Source organism: Peromyscus leucopus, chromosome 1, assembly GCF_004664715.2.
Source record: "Peromyscus leucopus breed LL Stock chromosome 1, UCI_PerLeu_2.1, whole genome shotgun sequence".
NCBI lineage: Eukaryota > Metazoa > Chordata > Mammalia > Rodentia > Cricetidae > Peromyscus > Peromyscus leucopus.
In genome coordinates, this window is record NC_051063.1 from 37,202,059 (window position 1) to 37,228,569 (window position 26,511).

General features: G+C 39.6%; 1 protein-coding gene across 6 annotated transcripts in view; it reads left to right on the top strand.

The window, feature by feature from the left end:
• The window catches only part of Sorcs1 (sortilin related VPS10 domain containing receptor 1), a 533,290-nt gene that overhangs the window by 329,127 nt on the left and 177,652 nt on the right, over positions 1–26,511 (top strand). For all 6 annotated transcript variants that reach the window (XM_028874638.2, XM_028874643.2, XM_028874641.2 and 3 more), the window contains exon 4: positions 5,886–6,044. In XM_028874638.2, coding sequence (XP_028730471.1) covers positions 5,886–6,044 — 159 coding nt within the window. The remainder of the gene's footprint in view (positions 1–5,885; positions 6,045–26,511) is intronic.

The window sequence follows — 26,511 nt, forward strand, 5'->3', positions numbered from 1 at the left end:
AGAGGCTTGCAAGTGGCCTCTTGTTTCATGTGTAGAGAAAAGTATTTGTGCTTGAACAAAACAGAGTGTCCATTGGCTGTCTTTACCACTTTGTCATTTTCAGGGTCATTATGAAATTCATTTGTTATGCACCTGTGATGTGGCCATTTGTAGCTGAGCTAAGTCTTGGGAGAAGCAAGACTGATATTACCCAGAAGCAACTGTATTACCACAGCTTGAGTCTAGCCTGTAAATGACAAACAACTGACAAGGAAACAAACAAGTCATGCATAACACATAAACTGATGGAAAAATATACCCAGAAGTAGTGATATTCTCCTTAGTAGCCCTGCTTTATTTAAGCAGGTAGATGGTCAAATTCCAAAGTAATATGCCTAGGAGAAGAAATGTAAAACTAAATAATAGCAGCATTTCTATGGCAACAAGGACCACAGTAGATACCTGGAAGGATCACAAAGTCGTCTTCTATGTTTGGAAAATTGTGTCATGGAGCCATATGGTGAATCTAGAGCAAATCAAAAACTGAAGATGCATTTAATTTTATGACAATTTTTGTATTTGTATGCATGTGCTTATGGACATGCACATGCCAGGGCACACGCATGGTATTCAGAGGGTATCTTTAGGAACCAGTTGTCTCCTTCCACTCAGGGTTCAATTTCATGTAGTCAGGCATAATGGCAAGTACCTTTGCCCAATGAGCAATCTTCCTGGGCCACATTCAATTTTTGACTACACTAAGCTGTCAGAAGGAATACTACCAAAAGAAGAGAGAAGTGATATATTTGAAATCTATAAATTGTATTTCATGTTCATTTGTCACCTCTAGGAAAAGCAAATAAAGTCCCTTCCTTCTCCTGAAGTAGATGATGAATGATTGCTTATAGCTGAATTGCAGAAACCTGCGTTGCAGTTATTGACTTCCTATGGAAAACAATTCATCCACAGATGCAGTCAGTGCCATGTCTGCACACCCTGCAAGGCATAGGTAAACGGGTGCTAATCACCCTGAGTCCATCTGAACAAAGAGTAATTACTCCTGTTCAGAGCAATCACTTCTTCTTGTCTACCCCTCTCCTGTCCAAGCAGAACAGAAGAGACTGTGAGAGGACTGAACTCTCAAGGCTTCAGGGATCCCTGGGTTATGTTCAGTGTAAGGCCCTTGCTAAATGATTCATTCATTCATTTGTAGATCAGTTTGCTCATAAAGGTATATGGACCTACTATGGAATAAGCTTTGTCTCATGTAGAGTCCATTCCCCAGAGAGCTACTGTTGAGAGAGAAATAATAAGATTCATGACTCTTGAAAAGTTCTCCTGAGAGCCTATTTATTTCATTAGTCAGGATGAAGATTAAACATACTACTCATTTGAAAACACATGAGGAGTCAGAAAAGGGTAGAGAGCCATCTTGACCTAGTTGAAATCAAGAATCAATGGACAATTTAAAGAAATGCAGCCTAAGGGAAAGATAGCTCAGTGGCTAAAATGCTTGCTGCATGGGCATAAGCATCTGAGTTCAGATCCCTAGCACTCACCTTAAAAGCTGGATGCAGCAATGCGTACCTGCAGTCACAGCACAGGAAAGTGATGACTTGAGAATCTCAGGGGCTTGCAGCCCAGCCAGCCTGACCTAATTGGTCAACTCCAGGTTCAATGTAAGACAGGGCCTCAAAAAGTACAGTAGAGAACAATAGATACACTTATCATTGTCCTGTGGTCTCTACACATGTGCACATGTGCACACACACACACACATACAAACTCACACACACCCCACATAAATAAATAAATCTAGATAGATACATAATTAAACAGATAACAGATAAATGAATAGGTAAGTAAAAATGGGAAATGCAATCTGGTATTTGGGAAAATTATTCATTAGTTTGAATGTAACCATTTTGAAAATAATAACTTTTGGAACATTTTCTTGAGAAGACAGAACTTATTTCGGACCAACAATACCACCTATGTCTGAAAATAATATTAATTAATTAATTAATATAATAATATTAATTTTGTATATTTCCATATATGTTAAACCTTTTCTCTACAGACTTTGATTACTTAATTACTTATTAATTTTTTCAGTGTTAGTAATTGAAAAATAGGAAGATAAACCTCAGTTCATTTAGGCAAAATTATAGAAGAATTTAAGGCCCAAATAACAAGGTTTCCTTAATCATCTAGCAACTCATTAAGGCTGCACTATATTCCAATCACTACACTAAGTATAGCCTAATTATTTGAAGGTTATGATTAAAGAATTAAAATACATTGTACATGTCTTTGTGTGTCAAAATTGTGCACTAACTTGTATGTTTGCAACTCTTTACAAAATTACATGAGTTGTAATTTTAAATAAAAATATGAATATAAATCAGACTTCATGATGTACTACGTAGCTTTCAATGAAGAAATCAAAGGAACAAATACATATTAAGATCTTATTAAATTGTTAGGTTGATTAAAACAAAAGTGGGTAATCAAAGATAGATCCATACTAACCTGTTTGTTTTGCAGACACTAGGGCAGAAACTGGCCTGTGTGGTCCAGACTTGGTAGCTTTACAGGGTGATCACCTACCCTTCTGACAGTTCCAGTATGCAAATTCCCAAGTATAAGATTTCAGATGAATACTAATTAGAGAAGATGGGGTTCTGCTCTGCTTACTTTTGGTTTTGCAGGGTCAAAAACAAGAGCTGCAATACCTAATAGTTTTGTTTACATGACAACAAGCATTAGGCCCTGGGTTCGATCCTCAGCTCTGAAAAAAAAATATTTGAAATATTTCAACCTCTTTCTAATGTTACAAGGGGATACCACATGATTTCATATAGCCTGGTGAATTTAGAGTATGCACACATATTAAAATAGTTTTGGTAAACAGTAAATAAAATTCACTTTCATTTGTGGATATTTTGTAGTCTTAAATTAAGTTTTTTTGTTTTTTTTTTTTAATTTCCATGTTGGGGAAGCAGGTTGTGAAATGAGAAGACAGAGCATATTCTAGTTAGCCTGGAGCTAGGAAATGAGAAAATGGGGGGAGCATCACCTGGCTTGAAACAACAATGACTGTAAAGCAGGGCCTCCTCATATTATAAAAATAACATTTTGGCAGTAGGACAAGTGGTTGTTACACTTTATTGTTAATTGTGGTTAGGAACACAAAGCAGTATAACCATTGGATGGCATAGTTGTGTTTTGAAATATGACAGCCTCTTTTATGTCCCAATAAATATGAAATCACCTGGAAATATTTCTATCCATTTAGGAGCCATCTAAATGTCCTTGTTTATAACATGCACTAGATTTTAATGAAGCCATGTAAGTTTGTACTTAGCAAATTACCTGATAGCCCCACGTCAGTCATCAAACAGAGGAAGCTGTCTATTTGGTGAACATGAGGTGGGCCAGCTCATAACTTCTGTCAGAATTTATGCACTGTGGGATGTCACTCTGTATGCTGTGAATATGTGTTGCTCTGAATGATTGATAAATAAAATGTTGATTGGCCAGTAGCCAGTCAGGAAGAATAGGCAGGATAAGCAGACAAGAAGAATTCTGGAAAGAGGAAGGCTGAGTCAGGAAATGCCAGCCAGACACAGAGAAGGCAAGATATGAAGGCAGAACTGAGAAAAGGTACCATGTGGCTAAACATAAATAAGAATTATGGTTTAAGTATAAGAGCTAGTCAGTAATAAGTCTGAGCTAATGGCTGAGCAGTTATAGTGAATATAAGCCTCTATGTGTTTACTTGTGGGACACGAGTAGGAGAGATTTGTCCTGACCACCGCTGGCCAGGACACAGGAAAACCTCCAACTACATTTATGGACAGTGGCAGTGTTTCATGCTATGTAAGAGACATCAGGCTCCAGTTTTGCATATATTTCCCACCCTTCTCTCTTGTCTGGAGTGCAGCTGACAACCACAGCATTTCTCTCAACCTTTGTCTTCTCCAAGAAGAAGAAGAATGACAAAGAACCTTGTTCATCCTAAATAATGGAAACAGAATCCAGCAGGGTGTCTGTTATGCACTCCTTGTGCATGTGTGGTGGTATTATATCACTTGCAAAGGTGACATGAACTATTATGAAGTTTCAAAATGAGTGCCTTCAAATTGATAGGGAGTTTGCATTTACCTAGTATTCTGCCCCTTTATATCATAATTCAATATATCTCCCCCTCTCTTTGTCTCTCTCTTTCTTCATCCATCCTTTCCCACCTTCTTTTTTCTTTCCTTCCACCGCCCTCCTTTCCTCCCTCCCCTATTGCTAAATCTAGGCTGCAGTGATCTTTCATCACATAACCACACATTGAGCATATCTTTCATACTGACCAGACTCAGAGAGTTCCAATTAATAAGTTGACAGGGAAGAAGTCAATGGGTAGCATTAAGGCAGGCTGTCTGAAAATGTTAGGTGCACACTTTGATGGAGCCAAGGAGACCTATAGAGAGTTAGGAATGAGGTACTTCATCACATATTCCTGGAGGCAGAAAATGAGAGAAAACAAGCAGTTCTCAAGGCAGCTCATTCATCTTGCATCTATTGTGGTTATTCAGAACACTCTGGCCAAGGGTAGGCATCTGAATGAGAGTGCAAAACAAGCACCTGAAGCTATGAGTTTACACGGATTTATAGCCCATGGGTGAAAGATGGAGCAGTGTGTTCCATCTATGCTTTCTATGGAGCTTACATTCATATCTTAGAACCTGTTCAAAACGTATTTCTAACTCTACATGACGGCTTTTAAAACCTTCCTTCCTTCCTTCCTTCCTTCCTTCCTTCCTTCCTTCCTTCCTTCCTTCCTTCCTTCCTTCTTTTCTCCCTCCTTTCTTCCTCCTTCCCTTCCCTTATTCTCTCCCTCACTCCCTCCTTTGCTTCCATTCATTCATTCATTTGGCAGATACTTGTTGAGTATATAATACATGCTGAGCTTAGTCTAGCTGCTAGGTGTACCCCCGTGAGCAAAAGATGTACACTGACATTTGTACAGCTTATGTTATAGTAAAATGTACATAGAAAGAAGCAAAATAAATGATACAATAGACTAGAAAGTGAAAATTAGAGTGGAGTTAAATAATCTATGCATTAATACTGTTCAGAAAATTTTCAAGGGCCCATACTTTGACTCAAGACTCATATAATCAAGCTAAAGTAGAATGACAGGGTACTGTTGATGTGAAAAAGGAGTATAAGTCAAGAAAGAAGAATTGGGCCCATGTTCATATGTCTTCTTTTCCTACACAGAAAACAACCAGACTGGTACTTTTGTTTCCCCTAGATGGAGTGTGAGCGAGTTACATCATGAGGGAAGGCTAGGATTAAGGGGAGAGGAGGAAAGTCTGAGGTTAAGAACATCACTTTATAACTGAGGAGATGGCTCAGCAGGTAAAGGTGCTTAATGCCAAGCCTGATAATCTGAGTTCAATGCTCAGACCCACATGGTGGAACAAGAGAACCAAAACCCACAAGTTGTCCTCCGACCTCCACCTGTGTGCTGTAGCACATGCATGGGTGCATATAAGTAAGTAAGTAAATAAATAAATAAATAAATAAATAAATAAATACAATTTTTATTAGAAAAGAAAAGAAAAATAACAAAAAAGAGAAAACAGTTTCTTTAAACAGTCTTATAAATGGGAAGAGAGTATGATCTTCTGATTTTATCTCCTTTTTCTAACCAGTTCCTCTGTGTTCTTCACATAATACAAGTGGTTTTATGGCATTGTCTGAAGTAGGAGATTGAGCACTGCAGCGCTCAGGTCCTTCTCTGGCTGAGCACTCTGCCTGCTCTTGTGTGCTTCTTGTGTCCACATGGTAGTTTGGTCCCATACATTGTGCATTTGTAAGCCTCGCTTTCTCTTGCTTTCTTGCAGATTATGTTACTCACAGACCCGGAGATTGAGAGCAGTTTATTGATCAGCTCAGATGAAGGGGCAACCTACCAAAAGTACCGGCTCAACTTTTACATCCAGAGTTTGCTTTTTCATCCAAAGCAAGAGGACTGGATCCTGGCATACAGTCAAGACCAAAAGGTGAGCACATTTACCTTGCTTCACACAGTGGTGCACAGCTACTAGGGGAAAGACCACTGGTTACCCATCTGTGACTATTACCTCAGTGATCAATTCTTTTTCTTTTTTCTTGTTTTCTGTTGTATGCAGTAGCCTTAACACAGTGCCACTGAGAACATCTCAGGTTGCTTGTTGTAGCTATGCAAATATATGAGAAAGCATACAAAAGGATGTTGAGATACCAAGTGAGATAGTATAGAGAGACAGTATGTAGCTTGGATGCCATCTTGGTCACCTTTCCATCAAATCAGTGAACTAATGCACTTAAGATTTCACAGTACGTGTTTTACTTCATAGAACAGAAGGTTCTAGTTCACGGGTGAATGATCTTCACTTTGGGCCTCTAGAGAGTCAGCACATCATGGTGGGAGCATAGGCCAAATTCTGCTACTCCTTATCAACTAAGGCAAAAATGTAGGACTCAGGCTGGTTCAGAATACCAGAGATCCTTCAAGAACTATGTAGCCTAAGGGTACCATGGTGAACCCCACATGCTAAAGTTCCATAGCACCAAGAAAGAAAACTTTTAGTATAACTTGCTCAACTTTCAGCATCTGCAATGTAATAGATTTTGAAGGATTTAGGATGTACCAATTTTCATGGTATTTGAGGCTGTTTTGGGAGTGTAGATAGATGATAATTTTCTTAGTTCAAAATCTATTGCTTTGTCCAGACCCTCAAAAAGAAGCTATTCCCTAAGGTATAAAAATACCAAGGGATGACTTTTTAAAGGTGAGAAAGATGTTCAGAGGTCAGTATTATCTTAAGGCTTTTATCTTACAAATTTTCTTCACTTGGTGACAACATTGAAGAAGTCCTTCTAAAGCGTTAGATTAAGTTGCACTGCACATGTGTTCAGCTGCGTGTATATGACCCATAAATGTTATACTAATCTTAAGTATTCTCTATTATCTATATTATGTAGGTACTATATAAAACTACATGGGTTTTGCCTTTAAGTAACTTTAACAGCAACATAGAGTATAAGGCTAGCAAAATGGCAAGTAAAAATGTAATTGAAAAAATGAAAATTCATGTAGGCAAACATAAGAGAAATCTGAGCCATTCAAATTCAAGGGAAAACAGGTAAGACACCAGCATGCCCTTTATGCAATCCATCATTCCACAGAGTCATTCTGAAAATGTTCTTGAGAGGAATCATAACCTGCATATTACTTGTGTTTGAAGATATGTTGGGTTTCCATTAATTGGAGGAGATACTAAATGTGCTGACTAGATTTATTGTCAACTGGAAACAAGCTAGAGTCATCTAGGAAGAAGGAACCCCAATTAAGGGGTTGTCCAGATTATATTTGCCTGTGTCTGTGTCTGTGAGAGAGCTTCTTGATTGTTTATTGATGTGGGAAAGCCAGTTCCACCCTGGACAGTGTCATCCCTGAGCAGGGTGAGCCTGAGCTCTATAAGAAAGTTAGCTAAGCATGAGCCAGTGAGTAATCCAAAAGGTAAACCAGCAGGCATTATTCCTCCATGGTTCTTGCCTTGACTTCCTTCAAGGATGAACTGTGATCTGGAAATGTAAGCCAAATAAATCCATTCTTCCTCAAGTCTTTTTTTTTTTTTTTTTGTCAGAAAGAAATCTAGAACATTGGGGTTTTCTTTGTATGGGTTAGTCTCAATGTGTGGGGTTCTCAATGAAGGCAAAAGAAGGCAATAACCAATTTCCCAAAGTCTCTAGTGACACAGCTATTTTGAAGTAAGCAAATTAACATTATAGAATTGGGGTTTTATTCATGCTGCCCTTACTGACAAATAAAAGCCACATTAAACCTGAAAATGGGTTTACCATTAGTAGTGTTTTTTTCCTCTTGAGTGGTCTGGCTACCCTTTCACAGAATGAACAATCTTGCTCCTGGAGTTGAGCCACCATGTATTTGATGCAATGGCGAAGACAGAGTTGCCCAGGGCATGGGGTATCTGTCATTTAATTCACTGTTACTATATTTTATTCAGCTCTAGGCTAATTTCCCCCCTGCCCACCATGCCTGAGGCATAGTGAACAGTGGGTTTACTTGGATAAGTGAAAACTAAATACCTTTGCAATTGTGCTAGAGGAGATGCTCTGAAATGTAACCTTGAGGTCCCAGTACTTCATGCTTTCTATATTCACCATGAAAAAGTAAATAGCCCTGGAGGAGTGAGGACACCTAGGCAGTGTAGATGGAATTCTAAATGGTCTTATTAAATAAGAAACACAGAGACAGATACAGAGTTAAAAGTCAAAGAGATCAGAGCACTAGCAAATAGCCTTTAGCTTACCACTCGCCGCCATCCTTCCCCTGAGAGAGAGAGAGACCTTCTCCTGTGTGACCTGTCTATTTATTGCCTTTCTGTTCTACCTTCTCTTTGGCTCTAAACCAAACCACATGATTTGCTCATCACTGCTTGTCTATACAGACCTCCAGGTCTCTATGGTTGGTACTGAGATTAAAGGTTCAGGTCACCGCTTGGCTGTGTCTGACCATACAGAGACTCTGCCTGCCATGTGATCAGATTAAGGGCATGTGCCACCACCACCAGACTTCTGCTAAATGGCTTGCTTTTAGCTCTGATCACCAGGCAAATTTATTTATTAACATACAAATGAAATCACATATCAGCACAAATAAAATATCACCACAAGGCAGTGGTCCCAACTCAGCCACTTATAGTGAATGGTAGCCTTAAATGTGTTTGTATGGCTAGTTATTTTTTGCAGGTGCACTTTCCATGGCATTGGAAATATTATTAGACTCCTCATCTCTTTAGTTTTAAATGTTGGCTTGGAGAAAATAACATCAAGCTTTAATTCTTATAGACTTAGAAGATTTATAGATAAGATTTAATCTAACAATGTCTGAAAAGGCAGGGAACTCTTATATTTCTCGAAACACACACACACACACACACACACACACACACACACACACACACACACGAAGGGAACTCACTGTTACACATCCAAAGTGGCAGCAAAAAAATATATGGACTTAAAGTTCAGACGATGAAGGTTTAGTGACCTTTTGGCTTATAACCTTTAGAGGTTATAAGAAATACTCCAGTAGAAAAAAAAAATAGGATAGATTTCTGTTGATAAGGAGCACACTTTTTCTTCTTAAACAGAGGAAGAATAATCTCATAAGTAATTATATAAAGTTGGAAAAGAAATGTTTACAGAGTGGAATTTTCATCAAACACAGAAAGTTGGCTAAGCTCATTATAATACACAGAGACTTGTGGAAGCTAATCTTAAGTTTCATGGTTTGATCTAATGGCAAATGTGGTTTTTGTCTCCCTAGTTTAAAAGCTTTGAAAAGTTGGACAAGGGTTGATGAATTCTGAGCCATTGATTATAGGGTTAAGCAGTAGAAATGTAAGAATGAGTTGAGGTTTGTGAAGGTCTAGACCAACGGTTTATTTTTTGAGCACAGGTTTGATAAATTCTTTGATTTCAGAGCTTGAACAATCCTGATCAACCTTTATTCTATATAATGTGAGGAATTCAAATTTGGATAATTCAGCAAATGTTATCATAGGAAAAAATCAGTTGATCTCATGTGTAGATGTTGTAGGAACAACAGAAAAAATTGCATATAATTTGGTGGGACTCTCACTTTGGATGGTGATATTTTGAAGGGAACATGAACAGAAATAGTCTTTCTACTTCTGTCTCGGGTTTCTCAAGAGAGAATTAAGGATAAATCCGTTATGTGGTGGGAAAAGACAATCTGCTGATGTGTGTTGAGAACTGAAGAGACCTCAGTGTCTCAAGACTTACATCAAGGTTTGAGGAGCATGGTATTATCTGGAAGGGAGGTGGTCTGCCACCATCAGAGAAGCCAATGGTATTCTCCAGAGTTAAGTGAGTGATGCTGGTATCAGAGCTCTGGCAATCATTTACAAACCATGGATTTTTAAAACTTAGAAGACGCAGCTCTGGGCACCAAGGAGAGCTCAGTGTTGGCACTGGTTGGCCAGCATCTGCGAATTTTAGGAAAGAGGAACATTTGTTCTTGTGTATAAGTATTGTTCATCAGTTTTTCTCTGTGACAGCTGCTAGTGCTGCTGTTGCCAAGCTCTCAGCGAAGATCTTAGCCCCAGAGCAAGCTTTCCATCTGCTGGATACAGTTTCATGTCAAACTCAGGCAAACATAAAGGAACTGACTCTTATAAAACACCATGGTGAGGTGCTGGCGCCTACACAACTTATCTAAGAGCAGTATCCTTGCCCCTCCCTCTCCCTCACTTCCTATCTTCTTTGTACTTGGGGGCTTACTTTCTGTCTTCTAAACATACAGGGATTTTGTTTTTCTCATTTCCCTGACATTGATTGTTTTCTCTACTTTAAGAAAAGGTACTTTTAAAACCATGAGAAGAGAATTTGGATCCATGGTATGAAGGATGCTCCAAAGGTCTGAGATGCCTTTTTGTGCTTCATACTGTTTGACAAACAGCTTGTGGAGGCTGTCTGATATGAGCATTTGAAGGCACTCAAAGACTTCTGTTGACTACCTTGCATTCTTTCTGAGACAGCAGAGTTTTACTGGCCACCAGTTCAATGGAAATTTTAAACATAAATAACTGTTATTTATTTTCAGAGGAATTTTTATGACAAATGTCCTCTTCAGAATTAAGAGGATTGTACTGTTTTCATAACTTAGAATATTTATTTTTCTTAGATGGTAAAATCTATTGAGGATATTCAGTATCTCAGTGATTGTATAGTAAATGTTTTAAAAAAATAAACTGATTGGAGAAAAAGAAAATAATGGCTACAAATGAGGTTTTATAAAGATTTTCCTATGCAAGTATAAAAGACCAAAAGTCTTAAGGTCTGCCATTTGCCAGCTGGAACACCAAAGAAGGCAGTGCTATGATTTGGCCTAAGTCTGAATTGTTGAGAATTGGGTGAGTGTGAGTGTTAGAGGAGTATCCCTGGTATCTATCCTATTCAAAGTTCAGCAGCTTGAGAACTAGGGGTGTTGATTGATATCTTGGAACCCTAGGAGATAGGTGTTTCATCTCAAAGGAGAGAAAGAGCAAAATCATACCCCAGAGCACTCAAATGAGATTGTCCCTATCCCCACTGGGGAGGGCAAATTTCTGACAGAAGATTTTAGATTGAAAGTCTGGTCTCTAGGAGATCCCCAAAGTTAGGCTCACTCTTTGGTTCCCTATACACCAATTAAAGTGAAGAGTAACTGTGGAAAGCAGCGTAGAGCTGAGGATTTATTCAATGAAGTCAGATTGGTAAAGGAACCAAATAAATCGGTCTGGTGACCCAAGATTCATATTTGAGTGCTGATATTAACTTTAGGTTGACACAGGAGAAGGGTTAGGGCAAGAGGTAAGAGATATACAGAGTTAAGCATAGTCAAGGTGTGTGTTGTTTGATCACTGTCTCAGTTCTGATTCAGCAAAGTGGTTACAAAAGGCCCTTATTGCTGTTGTCACAAGGGATCAGTGTGAATCTCAGGATGTCACTTCTGATCTGTGTTGTAGCTTCATCATAATGGATGATAACTAAACTCACTGAGAGGAAACTGTCTGTCTTTTCATGTTATGCTGTTTCTGGAATCCAAAGTGACTGCAGGTTTAGGGTGGTGACTTACCTGCACCTTCAACCTTGAAGGAGAATGAGATAATTAGACAATCACTCTTTGAGAGATTAACATGACTGTGTACAGAAGTTAACAGGTTATCCACAGTAGAAAAGAGACAGAAAATGGAGGCAAAGATGTCAAAGTAATCTTGTTTTGATTAGTCTGTGGGACAAAGTGAAAAATCAATGTTGTTTTGTTATTGTTGTCCTATATTTATTTATCTCTGTGTGTATGTACTTGTGTGTATGCTTGTGTTTATGTGTGTGTGTGTGTGCATGTACATGCCATGGCAGGAAATGGAAGTCAGAGGACAAATTGTGGGTTTTGCTTCTCTTCTTTCACCAAATTGAACTTGGGTCAGGTTTGGTAACAAGCATTTACCTTTAGCTTTACCTGATAAAATATCTAGTACTTTACTTTATTTTATTTATTTTGAGTTAATGCTTTTTAATAGCATAAGCTTCCAGGTACCTCTTTCAGATCTTCTTAGACCACTGCTTCAAATGCTAATATGTTTGTTCTAGAAACAGTATAATGGATGGATCCACAGATAATGTTTCTCAGCTATTTCATCCCTTAGTCCAGACTGGTTGACATATAAACTTAATGTGGTTGCCTAAATAATGCTCTACTGAACAGACATGCACATTTCTGAGCAACCACAAATGATTGACAAGGAGAAAAGATGAAAATTCAAGATGTTAAGGAAGTAACCTGAATTCTTAGAAAACCCACGTTGAAACAGGATAAACTTCCTCGGCTTCTCAAGGGTCTATGAGATGCCGTACCCTTGGGAAACCCTGTGGTTTCTAAAACAGCATTTGAGGAAATGGGCAGAAGCCCTGTCCCTTAAATGTCTTACAGCATTGAATCACTGTGGGCAACATGGAGAAGCCGCTTGCATTTACTATAGGGACTTGAGAAATGCTGTTCTATACCATTTGTTTATTTCTGCAGCTTAAACAGGAAGCACATTTTGTCCACTTCTTTGTATTTGAAAACAGGACAGACAGGAGAACGGACATGTGTTTCCTTACTTCATTCCTGGTTTCCTCTGACTTATTTTCCTTAATACAGGAAACTTCCAAAGGAAGCCTTGGCAGCAGGCTGAGGCTGCCAGATTACATCTTTATTTTAATTTGGCAATAAACTAGTGTACAAACTGTGCTATAAAACATTGCCTCCAACGACATCTCTCAGTCTGTCTTAAACACCTCACTAAACATGATGTGTTGGGAAACATTCGAAATGAGAGAAAACAAAGAGCAGATGTGACTGTAAGAAAAAAAGAGAAAGAGAAACCAGAGCAAACCAGAGCAATGTGCACATACCTCAGCCACATGGAACAAAGCAGGTACTGGGTTCTTTTCTCTGCGAGGGCTTATGTTGTAGAAGCAATTTGCTAAGGGGACAATGTCCCGTCATAGTGCCACAGAGCCAACATGAATGCTGCCAGGTCTTGGCTACTGGGTAACTTTTGTGGGAGGCTCCTGACCTCTTCACCTGGCTGGCAAAGCTCCTTCCTTAGGCAGTTGCAGAAAAGGGCCTTCTGCCACTGACCTTCTTTCAGTCCAAGCAGCTTCCTGGCTCTCCCTCCTCTGTACATGTCCAAAAACATTTAAGCCGTAAACTCCCTTCCTACTCAGACGGGCTGCTGAGTAAGAAGAAAACCCATCAGCTACCCTGAATTGGTCCCCAAGCCACTTTCTATTTCTTCTTTTTCATTTTATTTTCCTCATTTTCTTTTATTTCTGTAACATTTATTTAGAAGATGTTAATTGATCTTTTTTAAACATTAGAATTGAAAAAGGGAATAACTTGGGAAGAGGAGGGGCCAATGAGAGGGTTGAGGCAAGAGCAACTAACAATGAAGTTAATAAGATCAAAGGCTCATCAATGAATATATGAAAATGTCAGAATGAAAACGATTATTTTTACAATTTACATATGCTTATCTAAACAAAAATATTTGCATTCAAATGACTGATCTGTTCTGTACCTGAAAGACAAAGCCTTTAAGGCAGTTTTGTGGTACATATTTTATTTTGTTATAGAACATTCATAAGTTTACATTGTATCACTTTTGCTTTTATGAATTTTAATATATAGTTTAATATATAAAATAATGGGTTTCATAACTGCTTTGTCAGACAAATGTGTCGTTGTATTTGTTCTCAGTTACGTACTTGACCCATTACCTTCCCCAGTATCCCTCCCTCACTCTGCCTGCTTCTCTTTCTTCCCTAGTCGGTCAAATCTTCTGCCCACTTACAGCATGCTGCCCTTATGGAGAGGACCAGCCATTCCTTCCGTCCAATCCAGTCCCTTCCCTAAGCTGTGATGTCAGCACATAGCATCCCCAAGGTGGGATGTGACAACAGGACTAGCATCTTACGTCATGGCCTCATGTCTTCCCTGGTACTTTCACTGATCTTCTAAACTCAGAGCTCTCTCCCTCAATGTTCTATGAATGCAGGGACTGCCTTTGTTCTGCACCATGCTGTTGGATCTCCTACCTACCTTCCCCTGGTGCAAGTGGCTGATGTTACTAAAGGATATTCCATCTGAAATACATATCAGGGCTTCTCCATAGAACCAAGAAAGAGCCTTCATTATTTGCACCCTATTTCCTGCTTGCGCTGTGATCTTTACTGGGTTGAGTGAGAAACTTTGGAACACTCAGCCATAAATGGAATGTCTCCATCAAACCCTCCCCTCAGAGCTCAGGAAACCTCATGGAGGAGGAGGTGGAAAGGGTATAAGAGACATAGGGGAAGGAGGGTACAAGGAAACAAAAGCCTCTACAACAGCACGTGAAAAGCTCATATGAACTCACAGAGACTGACTTAGCATGCACAGGGAATATATATCATCAGAATATATATATTTTGACTTCCAGTTTTCAGTGTTTTTATGGTATTCCAGAGTGTGTGAACAAGTGAATCTCTGATTCTTGCGCCTTCTCTTGGGATCTCTTCCTTCTGTTGGTTTGCTTTGTCTAAACTCATTGTAATAGTTTTTGTTTTATATTCTTATGTTTTATTTTATTATATTTAAATTAAATATACATATATTTAAATGAATGTATGACTATATGAAAACCTAGCCACTGGGGTAAAGGTTAACAACTGAACTGTCACTTACACCTGTTGGGAGAAGGAAAATCAGCTTCTTCCAATGGAGTGACACTGAGTATATCAACCACTATAGGACAGGCCTCATGGTCAAGAGTAATTGACAAAGATACAATGGACTCCATAGGGTTTTTGTTTCTTCCTTTTTTTTATGTCTATGCTTTTATATGGTTACAGTTTAGTGTTTTTTTTTTTTTCTTGTTTTTGTTTTTTCTTTTTCTTTCTTGGTTTTGTTGTTGTGTGGGGTTTTTGTTTGTTTTTTGAGATAGAACTTAAAGTTGAGTGGGTAGAGAGGGGGAGAGGATCTGGAGGGACTTAGGGGAAGAGAAGAATATGATCAAAATATATTTAAATTTTGCTCTCTCTCTCTTTCTCTCTCTCTCTCTCTCTCTCTCACACACACACACACACACACTCATATAAATGCATATATGTAATTTGAAACCTGGGTTTTACATATGAAGGACACCCTGAAGCATTTGTTTATCTGAGTCTGGTTTATTTCAGGTAGCATCATGATTTTCTTTCTTGTTCATAAAATAAATTTATTTGTTTATTTATTTTACATCCGAGCCGCAATTTCCCTTCCCTCTTCTCTTCTCAGTCCCCTGAACCCCCTCCCATGCTCCACCCCCACCCCCATTCCCACCTCCCAATTCACTCCTCCTCCTTTCCTGTTTAGGAAAGGGCAGATCTCCCATTGAGTATCAACAAAACATGTCATATTAAGTTGCAGTAAGACTAAGCACCTCTCCAGGTATTAAAGCTGAGCAAGGCAAGTATGAGGACTAGGAGCCCAAAAGTCAATAAAGGAGTCAGAGACAGTCCCTGTCCCCTCTGTTAGGAGTCTCACAAGAGGACCAAGCGACACAACTGTAACATACTTGCAGAGTACCTAAGTCAGTCAGTCCCATGCAGGCTCCCTGGTTGTCGGGTTCAGTCTCTGTGAGGCCACAGGAGCCCAGGTTAGTTGATTCTGTGAGTTTTCTTATGGTATCCTTGACCCCTCTGGATCCTACAATCCTTTCTCCCCCTCTTCTCTCGGATCCTCGGAAGTCTGCCTATGGCTGGCTGTGGGTCTGCATCTGTTTCCATCAGTTTCTGGATGAAGCCTCTCTGATGACAATTTGGCTAGGCACCAATCTTGTCACAGGAGATGACCAGTTTAACTACATACAATCTATTGCTAGGAGTCTTAGCTGGGGTCATCCTTGAAGATTCCTTGGAGATTACTTTTGGCTAGGTTTTACATAACCCGGAAATGCTTCCTGCTCCCATTTCCAGTAGTCTTTTTCAGTACTTTCCCACCTGCCTCTCCCAACCTGATCACTCATGTTTCCATCCATCCACCCACAGCATACTCATGAAATCTCTTCCATTTCCCCTTCCTCGGGAGATCCAGGCACCCCCCTCCCCATGAGATCTGTGGATTATAGCAGTTATCCTTTATTTTACAGCTAATATCCATTTTTATTTGTATCCATTTTCCTGCAAATATCATGATTTTTTTTTTTAAGACAGGGTTTCTCTGTGCAGCTTTGTGCCTTTCTTGGAACTCACTTGGGAGCCCAGGCTGGCCTCGATGTCATGATTTTTGTATCACTTGTTTTGAAGCTATCACAGCCAGAAATCCACATAATAACATGTGAGAAGTCTACTTCATTCTCAACCTCTTACAGGTGGCAAAGGATTACAATTTAAGTCAGTATAGGAAATCCTAATTCTATACATTGGCTGATCTTTTAACATTTGGTTTTAGAGGGAGGAAGCAGGCTGTTGATAATATAACAGAAATGCTAAACATTAACAGTTGACATTCTATATATATGGAGGTTGATTTTAACTTAAAATCATTTGTTGATAGGAAAGGAAAAATGTACTTGCAACATATTTGAGAGGCAACAACAGAATTTTAGTCACAAATGGATATTTAAGAACTGCTTTTACCCTCCCTCATTTCTTCAGGTTTTATTAATCAGTTGTCTCTTTTCTCTTCATGTATTTGTGTATGTTTGCATGTGTATAGGTGTGTGTGTGTGTGTGTGTGTGTGTGTGTGTGTGTGTGTGTGTTAGGTGTCTGTGAATGCTTGAAGTTGATATCTGGTGTTTTCCTCTTTAACTCAAGTTACCCTTTATTCCTTATGGCAAGGTTACTCCCTGGTCCCAATGCTAGCCAGTTCTGGCAAGTCTAGCTATTCAGCTTGCTCCAGAGACCCTCTGTCTATGCCTCTCAAGAACTGATTATAAGCACCTGCTAGATATTCTCTGCTTTTAAGTAGATGATGGGGATGCAACCTCAGGTCCTCATGCACTTTCTTCACTTAGCCATCCTCCCAACCACAAACACTTTTTATATTCCCTTAAAAATTAAATATTCACTGTTGCATTTCCTGACTTCTTGAAATATAGGGATCATACTTATCATGGTTCTTTCAAGTGTTGTGTCTTCTCTGGGAAATACTACTATTTGATATGAGAATAGATGAGCTTTTGCATTTTAAGAGCCTGTCATAAAGTTTTCTCAACATTGATGAGCAATGGAGGAAAGAGATGAAATGCCAGACCCTGCCACTGGCTGGGTGATAAACATCAGTAGAGCCACTAATTTTGTCATTTCTTCAGCCAAAAAGCAGAAGTAATGATGGCAGAACCTGCCTTGTGGAACAGGTTGAAGATGTAAAATAATGTAAAAAGTGCACACCAAGTCTGGCACATAGTAAGCATTGCCTGGCTGACTGTGTATTATCTAAAGACCTAGGAGAAAGCAGATCCAGGGAGCTGTAACTGGAATTAGCCCCAGGCAGAACCTACCTCAGACCACCTTCTTTCCAGTGTGTGAGGTGCGAACAAGTTCTCCTTGGTGAATGCCTCTTTAGCCAACCAGTAAAAGCAATCATGAAACTAGAATGAATAGAACTCAGATGAAGCAGTGCAAGGGGCTTGGGAAATATTATTGATTATGATAACATTAAACCATTAAATATTAAAGTATTGATATTCACAGTCATGCTACTTCTTTTTTAATAGAGTGGGCAGCTTCTTAATGTCAAAAGAGTAAGATGAAGATAAAACACCAATCGGGCTTGAACTCAGCAACAAGTTTTCCAATGATTTCTGTACAAGCAGTTACAAAACTGACAGTCACCTAATGTCATTGCATTTACTGGAGGTGCTGCTTTAGGGAAAAAGGCACATGCTTATTTCTATGAAATAAGTTATGTATGCTATACCAAGCAGATTTGGCAGGACTTTCATGTGCTTGAAATTTCCCAATGTCAGAGATGATTTCTAATCTCATGAATATGTAAATAATTTAAGTATCCAAGTTAAAAACTGGCAATTAGAGTGGAAACCAGGGAGCTCAGTAAATGTCAGCCCTGATCCTTGTTTATAAAACAAATTCTCAAGCTGAAATGCCATCATATGCAAACAAGGATGGCCTGTGTTCAATGAGGATACCTTGTTTAACAGGTTGTGTCATCATTTGCAATTGCTACACAAAACACTTTGATTTAACTGTTCCTATCTGTTCCTAAGGATTTGAACAAAATTGACCACAGGAAGAAAGGTAAATGGAAATTTCAAAGCAGTTCATTGGAATTAATGTTTGAATAGACATCATCATCCTGTTTAGTGGCTGCATGAGCTTTGAAATAGAGGAAATAAGTTTGCAACTTTTTATTCAGTTCTTATCTGTCCTATGCAGAGCCTTACTTGTCTTTAAGAACTTTTGATGCACAAATTCCACTTTTCTTCCTTCCTTCCTTCCTTCCTTCCTTCCTTCCTTCCTTCCTTCCTTCCTTCCTTTCTTTCTTCTTTCTTTCTTTCTTTCTTTCTTTCTTTCTTTCTGTCTCTGTCTCTCTCCCTTTCCATCTGTATGTGTGTATATATGCATGTGTGTGTGTGTCTGTGTTTAAAGTACCTTCAGATCTCAGTGCATAGCAAATATCTTCAAATCAAAATAACTGATGGCCACACATTGACCTTTCCTTTCTTGACAGCTTTCATTTCCCCATGTCTAATCCCCAGTACTCAGAGTGTCAATCCCAACCTTGGGGGCTTTGACAGATTTCAGCGACAGCCCAGGAATGACCAGTGACAGACTTGATAAATCCTGCCACAGGAGAGATTGATGGAGCCTGCAGCATATGTCATCGTGTCCACTCACTCTTCATCAGAAAACCCTGACTGCTCATCCTCCATGCTCCAGTCCTTTAACTTTGCTGATATTTGGATCTAGTCACCATTAGCCCCCAATAAGTTGTTATGTAATGGTACCTACTGTCATATTCCATCTGTAGCTCCAGTTCCAATCTCATTTTAATTTGGACATCCAGTAACAGCGAACCTCTTGATGGTGACCAAGGAAGAGAAATATTATTCTTAACTTTGCTGCTCTTTTTATTTTCCCAGCATGACCCATTCTCCTGAAGCATTCCCTTCCCCCCAAATCCTCAATGCTTAGCAACATTAATTACCCTTCGAAGCCCACCATTAAAGACTTTATAAATTAAAAAAATTTCCCTCCTAAATAAGCTACCCTAACATTCTGAACAAATATATAATACATTGTTTGTGGTGACCCAGAAAATAGTCTATTTTTGAGAAACATCTGCTCAGGTAGGATGGTGAAGGAGTTTTGGGTGACAGTTGAGGTTCTGTTCCTGGACACACTCAGTATCACTCAGATAAGGTTAAGTTTCCCCAGTCTAAGTGATGTTTTGTGGATGGAATTTATTATGCACTACAGACTTTGTATTGCTCCTAGGCTGAGTTCAGGACCTTCTGATATTATGAAAAACCAGAACATCATTACTAACCTCTGAAGCCTGTATCTATAGATGGACTCATTTAGCTCTTGTTAAATATGGTAGGGAAAAGGAGCTTGATATTTGTAATACCTCTGGTCTGGCATCAGGAATTTATTTTAAGTCCTTGAGGTGCCATCTCTTTCTTGCTGAAGAACAGCAAGAATTGGAGGGCCAAGAGGTGGATGAGTGCATTGTACTGAGGCCACCCCCAGGGTGGTATTAGGATGAGGCAAATAAATAGAATTGGCAGGCTTTTCTTGCAGCCTTCTCAAGAAGTGCAATTTGCAGGCCCCCTGCCTCCAAAACATCAAGGGTGTAGTAAAAAAGAAGAGAAGAATTAGCCCCTGAAAAGAGCCCCACTGCAGGAAGCATGCCACCAACTTCAGCCCCTTGAAGAGCTGTGTGAGAGAAGCCCAGGAAACTGCCCCCTGACTGTGGAAATCATTCTAAGAGGCTTGTGCTGAACAGTCTTAAAACGTGTTGTCACAACCCTTAGTTTCCCTGTGATTGTCCTTGCACCACTTTCTATGGAACTGGCCTCCTTCCACCACGCTCCTAGTGACAAAGGACAATCCCAAATGTGCACTCATCTATTCATCTTAAAGGGGAGATAACTCATCCGATTTAGGAATACTGAAAGACATTCCAGGGCAGTGGCAGCTGCAAACATGTGTGCAAGAAAGTTGAATTTCCCTTCTACTGACTGAGAGGAATCACGTGATTTTGATTGATCCAATATGGAAAATGGGAAATAACATTGGAAAGTGGCCACCCTTATCCTCTTTTTCTCTGGCCACGGTTTTGTGTATATTAGGAAGCCATTGTAAAGCCAGTGCAACTCATTCCTTCTCATGGTCAAGCTCTTGTATCCTCCTGTGGCAGTCTGCTCTATCACATTTGTCCATCATATAACTCACAGTTCCTGGGGCTTGCAAGGGATGATTCTATAGATAGCTGACAGTTGGCTCCAGATCACAAGAAAACTAAACCTTGGTACTGCTTCCTTGCATTTTTACCATCACCTTTCCCACAACAGACAAAAGCAGACATGAAAACAAGCCAATGTGAGAATCCTTCCGCCTAAACCCTCAGAAGATGTGTGTGTGACAGAAAAGAGAAGTGTTGACAGCTCAGACCAGCTGACAATAAGCCTTGAGCATGGAGGAATGATGGGCTTTTGATTATTAAATTACATTTGCTAAAGCAGGAAAGTGATCTCAGATACCATACACTGATTTTTAGAAAAGAAAGGTTTTCTGCCTCACATTCTTAGTTAACCAACCTCTCTCCCTACTGCCTACTAGGCATTTCTGCTCCTTCTACTCTTTCCCCATATTTCATTTCATACAATGTTAGTGGAATCAATTCAAAGACTACATAAGCATTATTTCTGAGCCCAGGACAGAAGGTTAGTAGGTGAACATTGTTCTCCTGAAAATAGCTCAAATGCTCTTCCTTTCTCTTCCAAGTCCCCCCTCCCTCTTTTTTTCTGGAAGCTTGGCATTGTTGGAGAAAGCAGCTGCTGTTTCCTTGCATATGACAGATAGTAATGATACTTCTCAGTTCTGTGTACTGACAGTCAAAGAAACCTTGGAGCTGGAGAAAGGCGGGGAGGGAAATAAATCTTATTTAGGTGCTGCCAGCACTATGAATTTTATTAAGGGGCACTGACTTCTTCAGGAAAAGCCATTGCACTAGCAGCTGAGCCCTAGTCAGGGCATAAGAATTTTCAATACTATTCTCTTCCCCTTTTTGCTTAGAACTTTGCTGTCAGACTCTGTAGGTTTAATTAACATATTAACATGAATGGCTAAGAGTTGTTGTTTTCCTCCTTTCTTGCTGTAACACCAGGCTTGACAATTAACTTCCCAGGGAGAAAATGTTTAAAGAATATTCACAGTATAGAAGGCAGCTTTGTCTAAAGGTAAACTTGCAAGACCCACATGAAAATCCTTAGGACTTCCAAATGTGCTGAAAGAGATTTTTCTTTGAAGATACTGACCTTGGACTGTATATCCATTTAAACAAAATATATTCCCCATATAGATTATCATTGTCCATGTACTGAAACCTGAGCTTTTTATTATGCATATTCATGGTAAGGGGACTCCACTGTAAAACATCAGTAATTTTTGCCTTGAATATGTACTATGTTCTAGATACCTGTGGATACAGAAATGTGGGATTGGTAATCTTTGAAATTTTTCTGTCTCTTTCAAAAGTTGGAGAATATTCTCAAGACATTTAAAAGTGTTTTTTTTTTTTTTTTTTAATGTAGACAAGAATCCCACTTGTCACTGTTAGAAGGCCACTGAAAAGTCATCGGAGACTACTGAAACAGTTAGTTCTGATATGTATCCAGTAGGTGGAAAGTATATTGCTAGAACACAGATCTTTGGAGAAGGAGGCCAAAGGGAACCTTGGTGTGTAAGGGAAGGCTTACAGAGAATGTACCTTTAGAGGTAAGCATTAGAGGAAGATCAGCACTGAAGGACAGAAATCCTAAAGCAAACTATGACAGAATAGCAATGTTGAAGGCATAGCAGGTACAATGTGGCCAGATGTGTGGGGAAGGTGAGAAGGCCCACCCACTAAGACCAAAGGGTGAAGGGTGGCTTCCCAAAATGGAACTGTGAAGGATGCCGCTGAGCTGCAGAAGACACACTTGGTTTATTGGATTGCTGTATATGCCTGATGTTTGATGGCCCTCCAAATGCTCACAAATAACAAAGCAGCCATCTGATAGCACCTACCAATATCGGGAGACTTAAGTGACTGCTCCATAGGTTCTGAGTCCAGACTGAGTAGGTGAAGTTTAAAAGTCAAAGACAAAAAACAAACAAACACCCAATAAACGGTAGCACCCAACAATTCTTCACAGAGATGAGTTTTATTTAGGAACATAGGTGGCAGTGCCTGATGTCCTACATGGGCCTTCAAAGCCTTTATGTTATTATGGAGAATCTGTGTGAGTCCAGCTTTCACATACAGAACTATTATTTTAAGCCATCTTGGTTCTTCTACATACTGAAATGCAGATATTAATATATATTTAAATATATACCACAGTTGCATTAATTATGTTCACTTTAACTCATTGAGAGAGAGAGAGAGAGAGAGAGAGAGAGAGATCAAGAAATTGCTGTTGTTCTACTCTGTATCAAAATGCAAGATGTTCAGAGCATGATTGGAACAAGAACTGAGCTGTGCATTCACAGGATCTTTGGGTTCTGAGAATAGAAAGAATAAGTTGTCCTGCCCTTTCTTAATTCTGTGAGGAAAAGCTGTCTTTCCATCTTGCTTTGGTATTCTTAAAATGTATCTAGAATGGGGTGATGGCTCAATGCAAAAAACATTTGCCATCCAATGTTTTGAGTTCAGATACACAGACCCCACACAAAGGCAGGCACAGTAACACATACCTGTAATCCTACCTTTCCAATGGAAAGCTGAAGAACTGAAAGGAGAATCCACAGAAGCTTCTAGCCCAGGTACTATGGCATGGAAAGTATGAACAAGAGACCTCATTTTAGAGCTGGAGAGATGGCTCAGTCATTAAAGGCTAGACTCACAACCACAAATATAAGAGACCTCATTTTAAACAAGGTGAAAGGAAAGGACTGATACTCAAAGTTGCCCTCTGACCTCCATGTAAGCATTGTGGCATGTACATGCCTATAATCAATCACACATACAAACATTTGCACAACCATGTATAGAAGTCTGTGCGTTTATAGCATTAAGCGCTCCCAAGAACCCTGTTTTCTGCCTTGCATGGCTGAAAACATTGTTCAACACCATAATAAAATATCTGAGTTAATCAGTTTATTAAGAGAAAAGATTATTTGACTTAATAGTTTCAGCCAGCAGTGAATTAGCCTATCATGAGAAGCTGAGCAATACTGCTAACTTTATGGACTGACTGCACAAAAGAGAAAGAAGCCGCTATGGTGACACAGTGACATTTAGGCTATGCCCCCAGTGACTAATGGTCTTCCTACGATGCTCCCCTATTCAAAGATTCCACTGCCTCCCACTGGTATCACTGAGGGACCCTAGCTTTTACAGGTGAGCCTATTAGGGACACTCAACATTCCAACTTTGGCAATGAATGATGGAAGTAAATTTATACAACAAGACTTTGAAACAAAATGTCAAAGACAAAAAACAAACAAACATAAATGGTAGCACCCAACAATTCTTCACAAAGATGAGTTGGAGGATCAAATACTATACAGTGGAACCAATGAGTAGCTTGCCTTCACAGCCAGGTATCTCGTCCTTTCTAGATTGCAGGATGTGTCTTGGACAAGTGAACAGTGTCATGACTAGTTCTTTCAAGAGCCAGTAAATACTCAATTGAAGTAAGTTGTTCTTTGGGCATGCTTGGTGCATCAACAGCTTTGTTGAGTCACCTGGTGAGTCATTTGACCTTTTTTGTTGTACAGTCTGTGTGGCTAAAAAGAGAAGAAGAGGCAGGTAATGCCTCTACTCAGTACAATGACTCACCATCCACTCAGTGTGGGAGATGGCAAATGCAGAGATTAGATATTGAGGGTCAGGTGTATCAGACACCAGGCACAGGCAGGAAAGAGATGTCCCACATGTTGTTTTCCTAATCAGTAGCTGACCACTCTGGACACAATATACCTAGAGAAAAAGAGATTCTTCAAACTTCCATAAGAGGACAGTTGGGTACCCAGGGTCCTGGGATAACATGGAGACTATGAGAGCAGAAATGAGAAGGAGAAATGAAGTACAAGACATAAGAGAGAGAAATAAAAGATACTTGTGTCATTGAGTGTATGGAGAGTTAGCCCATGCCTCATGAGTAGTGGCTCACAATGCGGTTGCCCTTGGAGAATGTGGCAGTGTGAAATGTTGCCACCTGTGTGGCCATCTGTAGAATGATCACAACAACTTTATATGTCACAGAAATGAAGTGACAAGTGGTGAATGAGATAATGCATGGAAAAAGCTTGAATTACAGTAAGAGCCTGGTCTGTGTGGTCTAGGGTCTTATAACCCGAGTTTCCTTTGCTTGCTCCTATAAAGCCTAGCAGAACTTGTGAGAGTAGCCAATCAATGCCTGTTTTGACTTAAGGCCCACTCCACAAGAAAGAATTCATACCTGGCAGTGCTAGGGTAACAAGAACCAGAGACTAGATAGTCCAGAGACCTAGGGTAAAACTAAACATTGCTGGTCTAAAGAAAGAATCAATACAACAGCTCCTAATGATATTCTGCTATACTCATAGATCAATGCCTTATTTAGTCATCATCAGAGAAACTTCCTACTGCACCAGATGGGAACAGATGCAGAGACCAACAGTCAGACATTATGCAAAGAGAGGGAGTCTAAATGCGATGTCTCCATAAAATACCTCCCCTCAGAGCTCAGGGAAGCCTACCCAAGAGAGGGTAGAAAAAGTGAAAGAGCCAGAGAGGATGAAGGATATCAAGAGAACAAGGCCCTCTGTATCAACTGAGCAAGCACACGTGTGCTCACAGAGACTGAAGCAGAAAGCTCAGGGCATACATGGATCTGCACCAGGTCCTTTATACATATATATGTAGTGGGTAGCCATTCCAGCTTGGATCTGGAAGTTCCAACCCCCATTGAGACTCTGGCAACTGTCACGCCTACGAGGCGGGGCCAAGGGAGGCGTCTGGAGGCCTGAGACCTGGATGGGTGAGCGCTCTCTCTGTTCCTGGACCCTAGACAGTGGAGGTTGACTGAGCAGAGCTCCAGAGAACACCGCTAGACTGCGATACACCTTCCCCAGACCCCCACAATCTACCTATTCCTTCATTTGTAAGTCGCCCACTAAATAAATCTTTTTTTTAACTACGTGGAGTGGCCTTAATAATTTCACCAATATCTGGCACCCAACGTGGGGCACGAACCCACGACCCTGAGATTAAGAGTCCCATGCTCTACTAACTGAGCATATATATATATTAGCTTTCAGTTTTATATTTTACAGGACTCCTGACAGTGAGAAAAAGTAGGTTTATGATCACTGGGCTTGCTTTTGGGACTCTTTTTCTCCTGTTAGTCTACAATGTCCAACTTTTATATTATAGTTTTTGCTTTATATTATTATTTTGTTGTGTTTAGATGCTATCTCTTAGAAGCCTGTTATTTTCTAGTGAGAGACAGAAAGAGAGTAGATCTGGAGGAGAGGGAAGATGGGGAGAAATTAGGAGGAGTAGAAGGAGAGGAAACTATAATCAGGATATATTGTATGAAAAAAGAATCTATTTTTGATAAAATGAAAAAAAAAACAAACAAACAAAAAGCAAAGACTAGTATTAGTTCATGGCCTCTAGAATTGAGTGTGTTCTCTTTGAATTGATATTCTGCCACAGTCCAAATCTGGATGAGGACAAGGTCTGAGAATGAGTGGATGCAACAGCAGTGATGGAGAAATCAGACTTGGGAAACTTCTGTGTTTTGTGTTACAGGAGATGGACAGAGAGGAAGCACATCTCAGTGTGGCTTTACCTACTCTGACTGGAGCCATCCCTTGAGGGACAGGTCTCAGCAGAGGATGTAAGGAGTTGGCAGGGAAGCAAGTGAGCCAGGCCATGGTGGTCGGGAGAATCTTGCAGCCTGACTGACTAGCAGCCAGAGTGCTTTTATATTTATACAGAATTTAGTAAGCAGGGTTACATTTATGTGGTTCCAAAACATAGATCATGTCATTTTTGCTTTTGGACATATGTTTTACTTCCTATTGCCCATCTTTAACAGAGTTATCATTTTCAATTATTCTCCCTCAAGTTTTGACATCATTAATAAACAGTTATCATTTTTACTCATTAACCCTAAACCCAACTTTTTTGTAGAATTCTTTTTTATTTTATTTTTATTTTTATT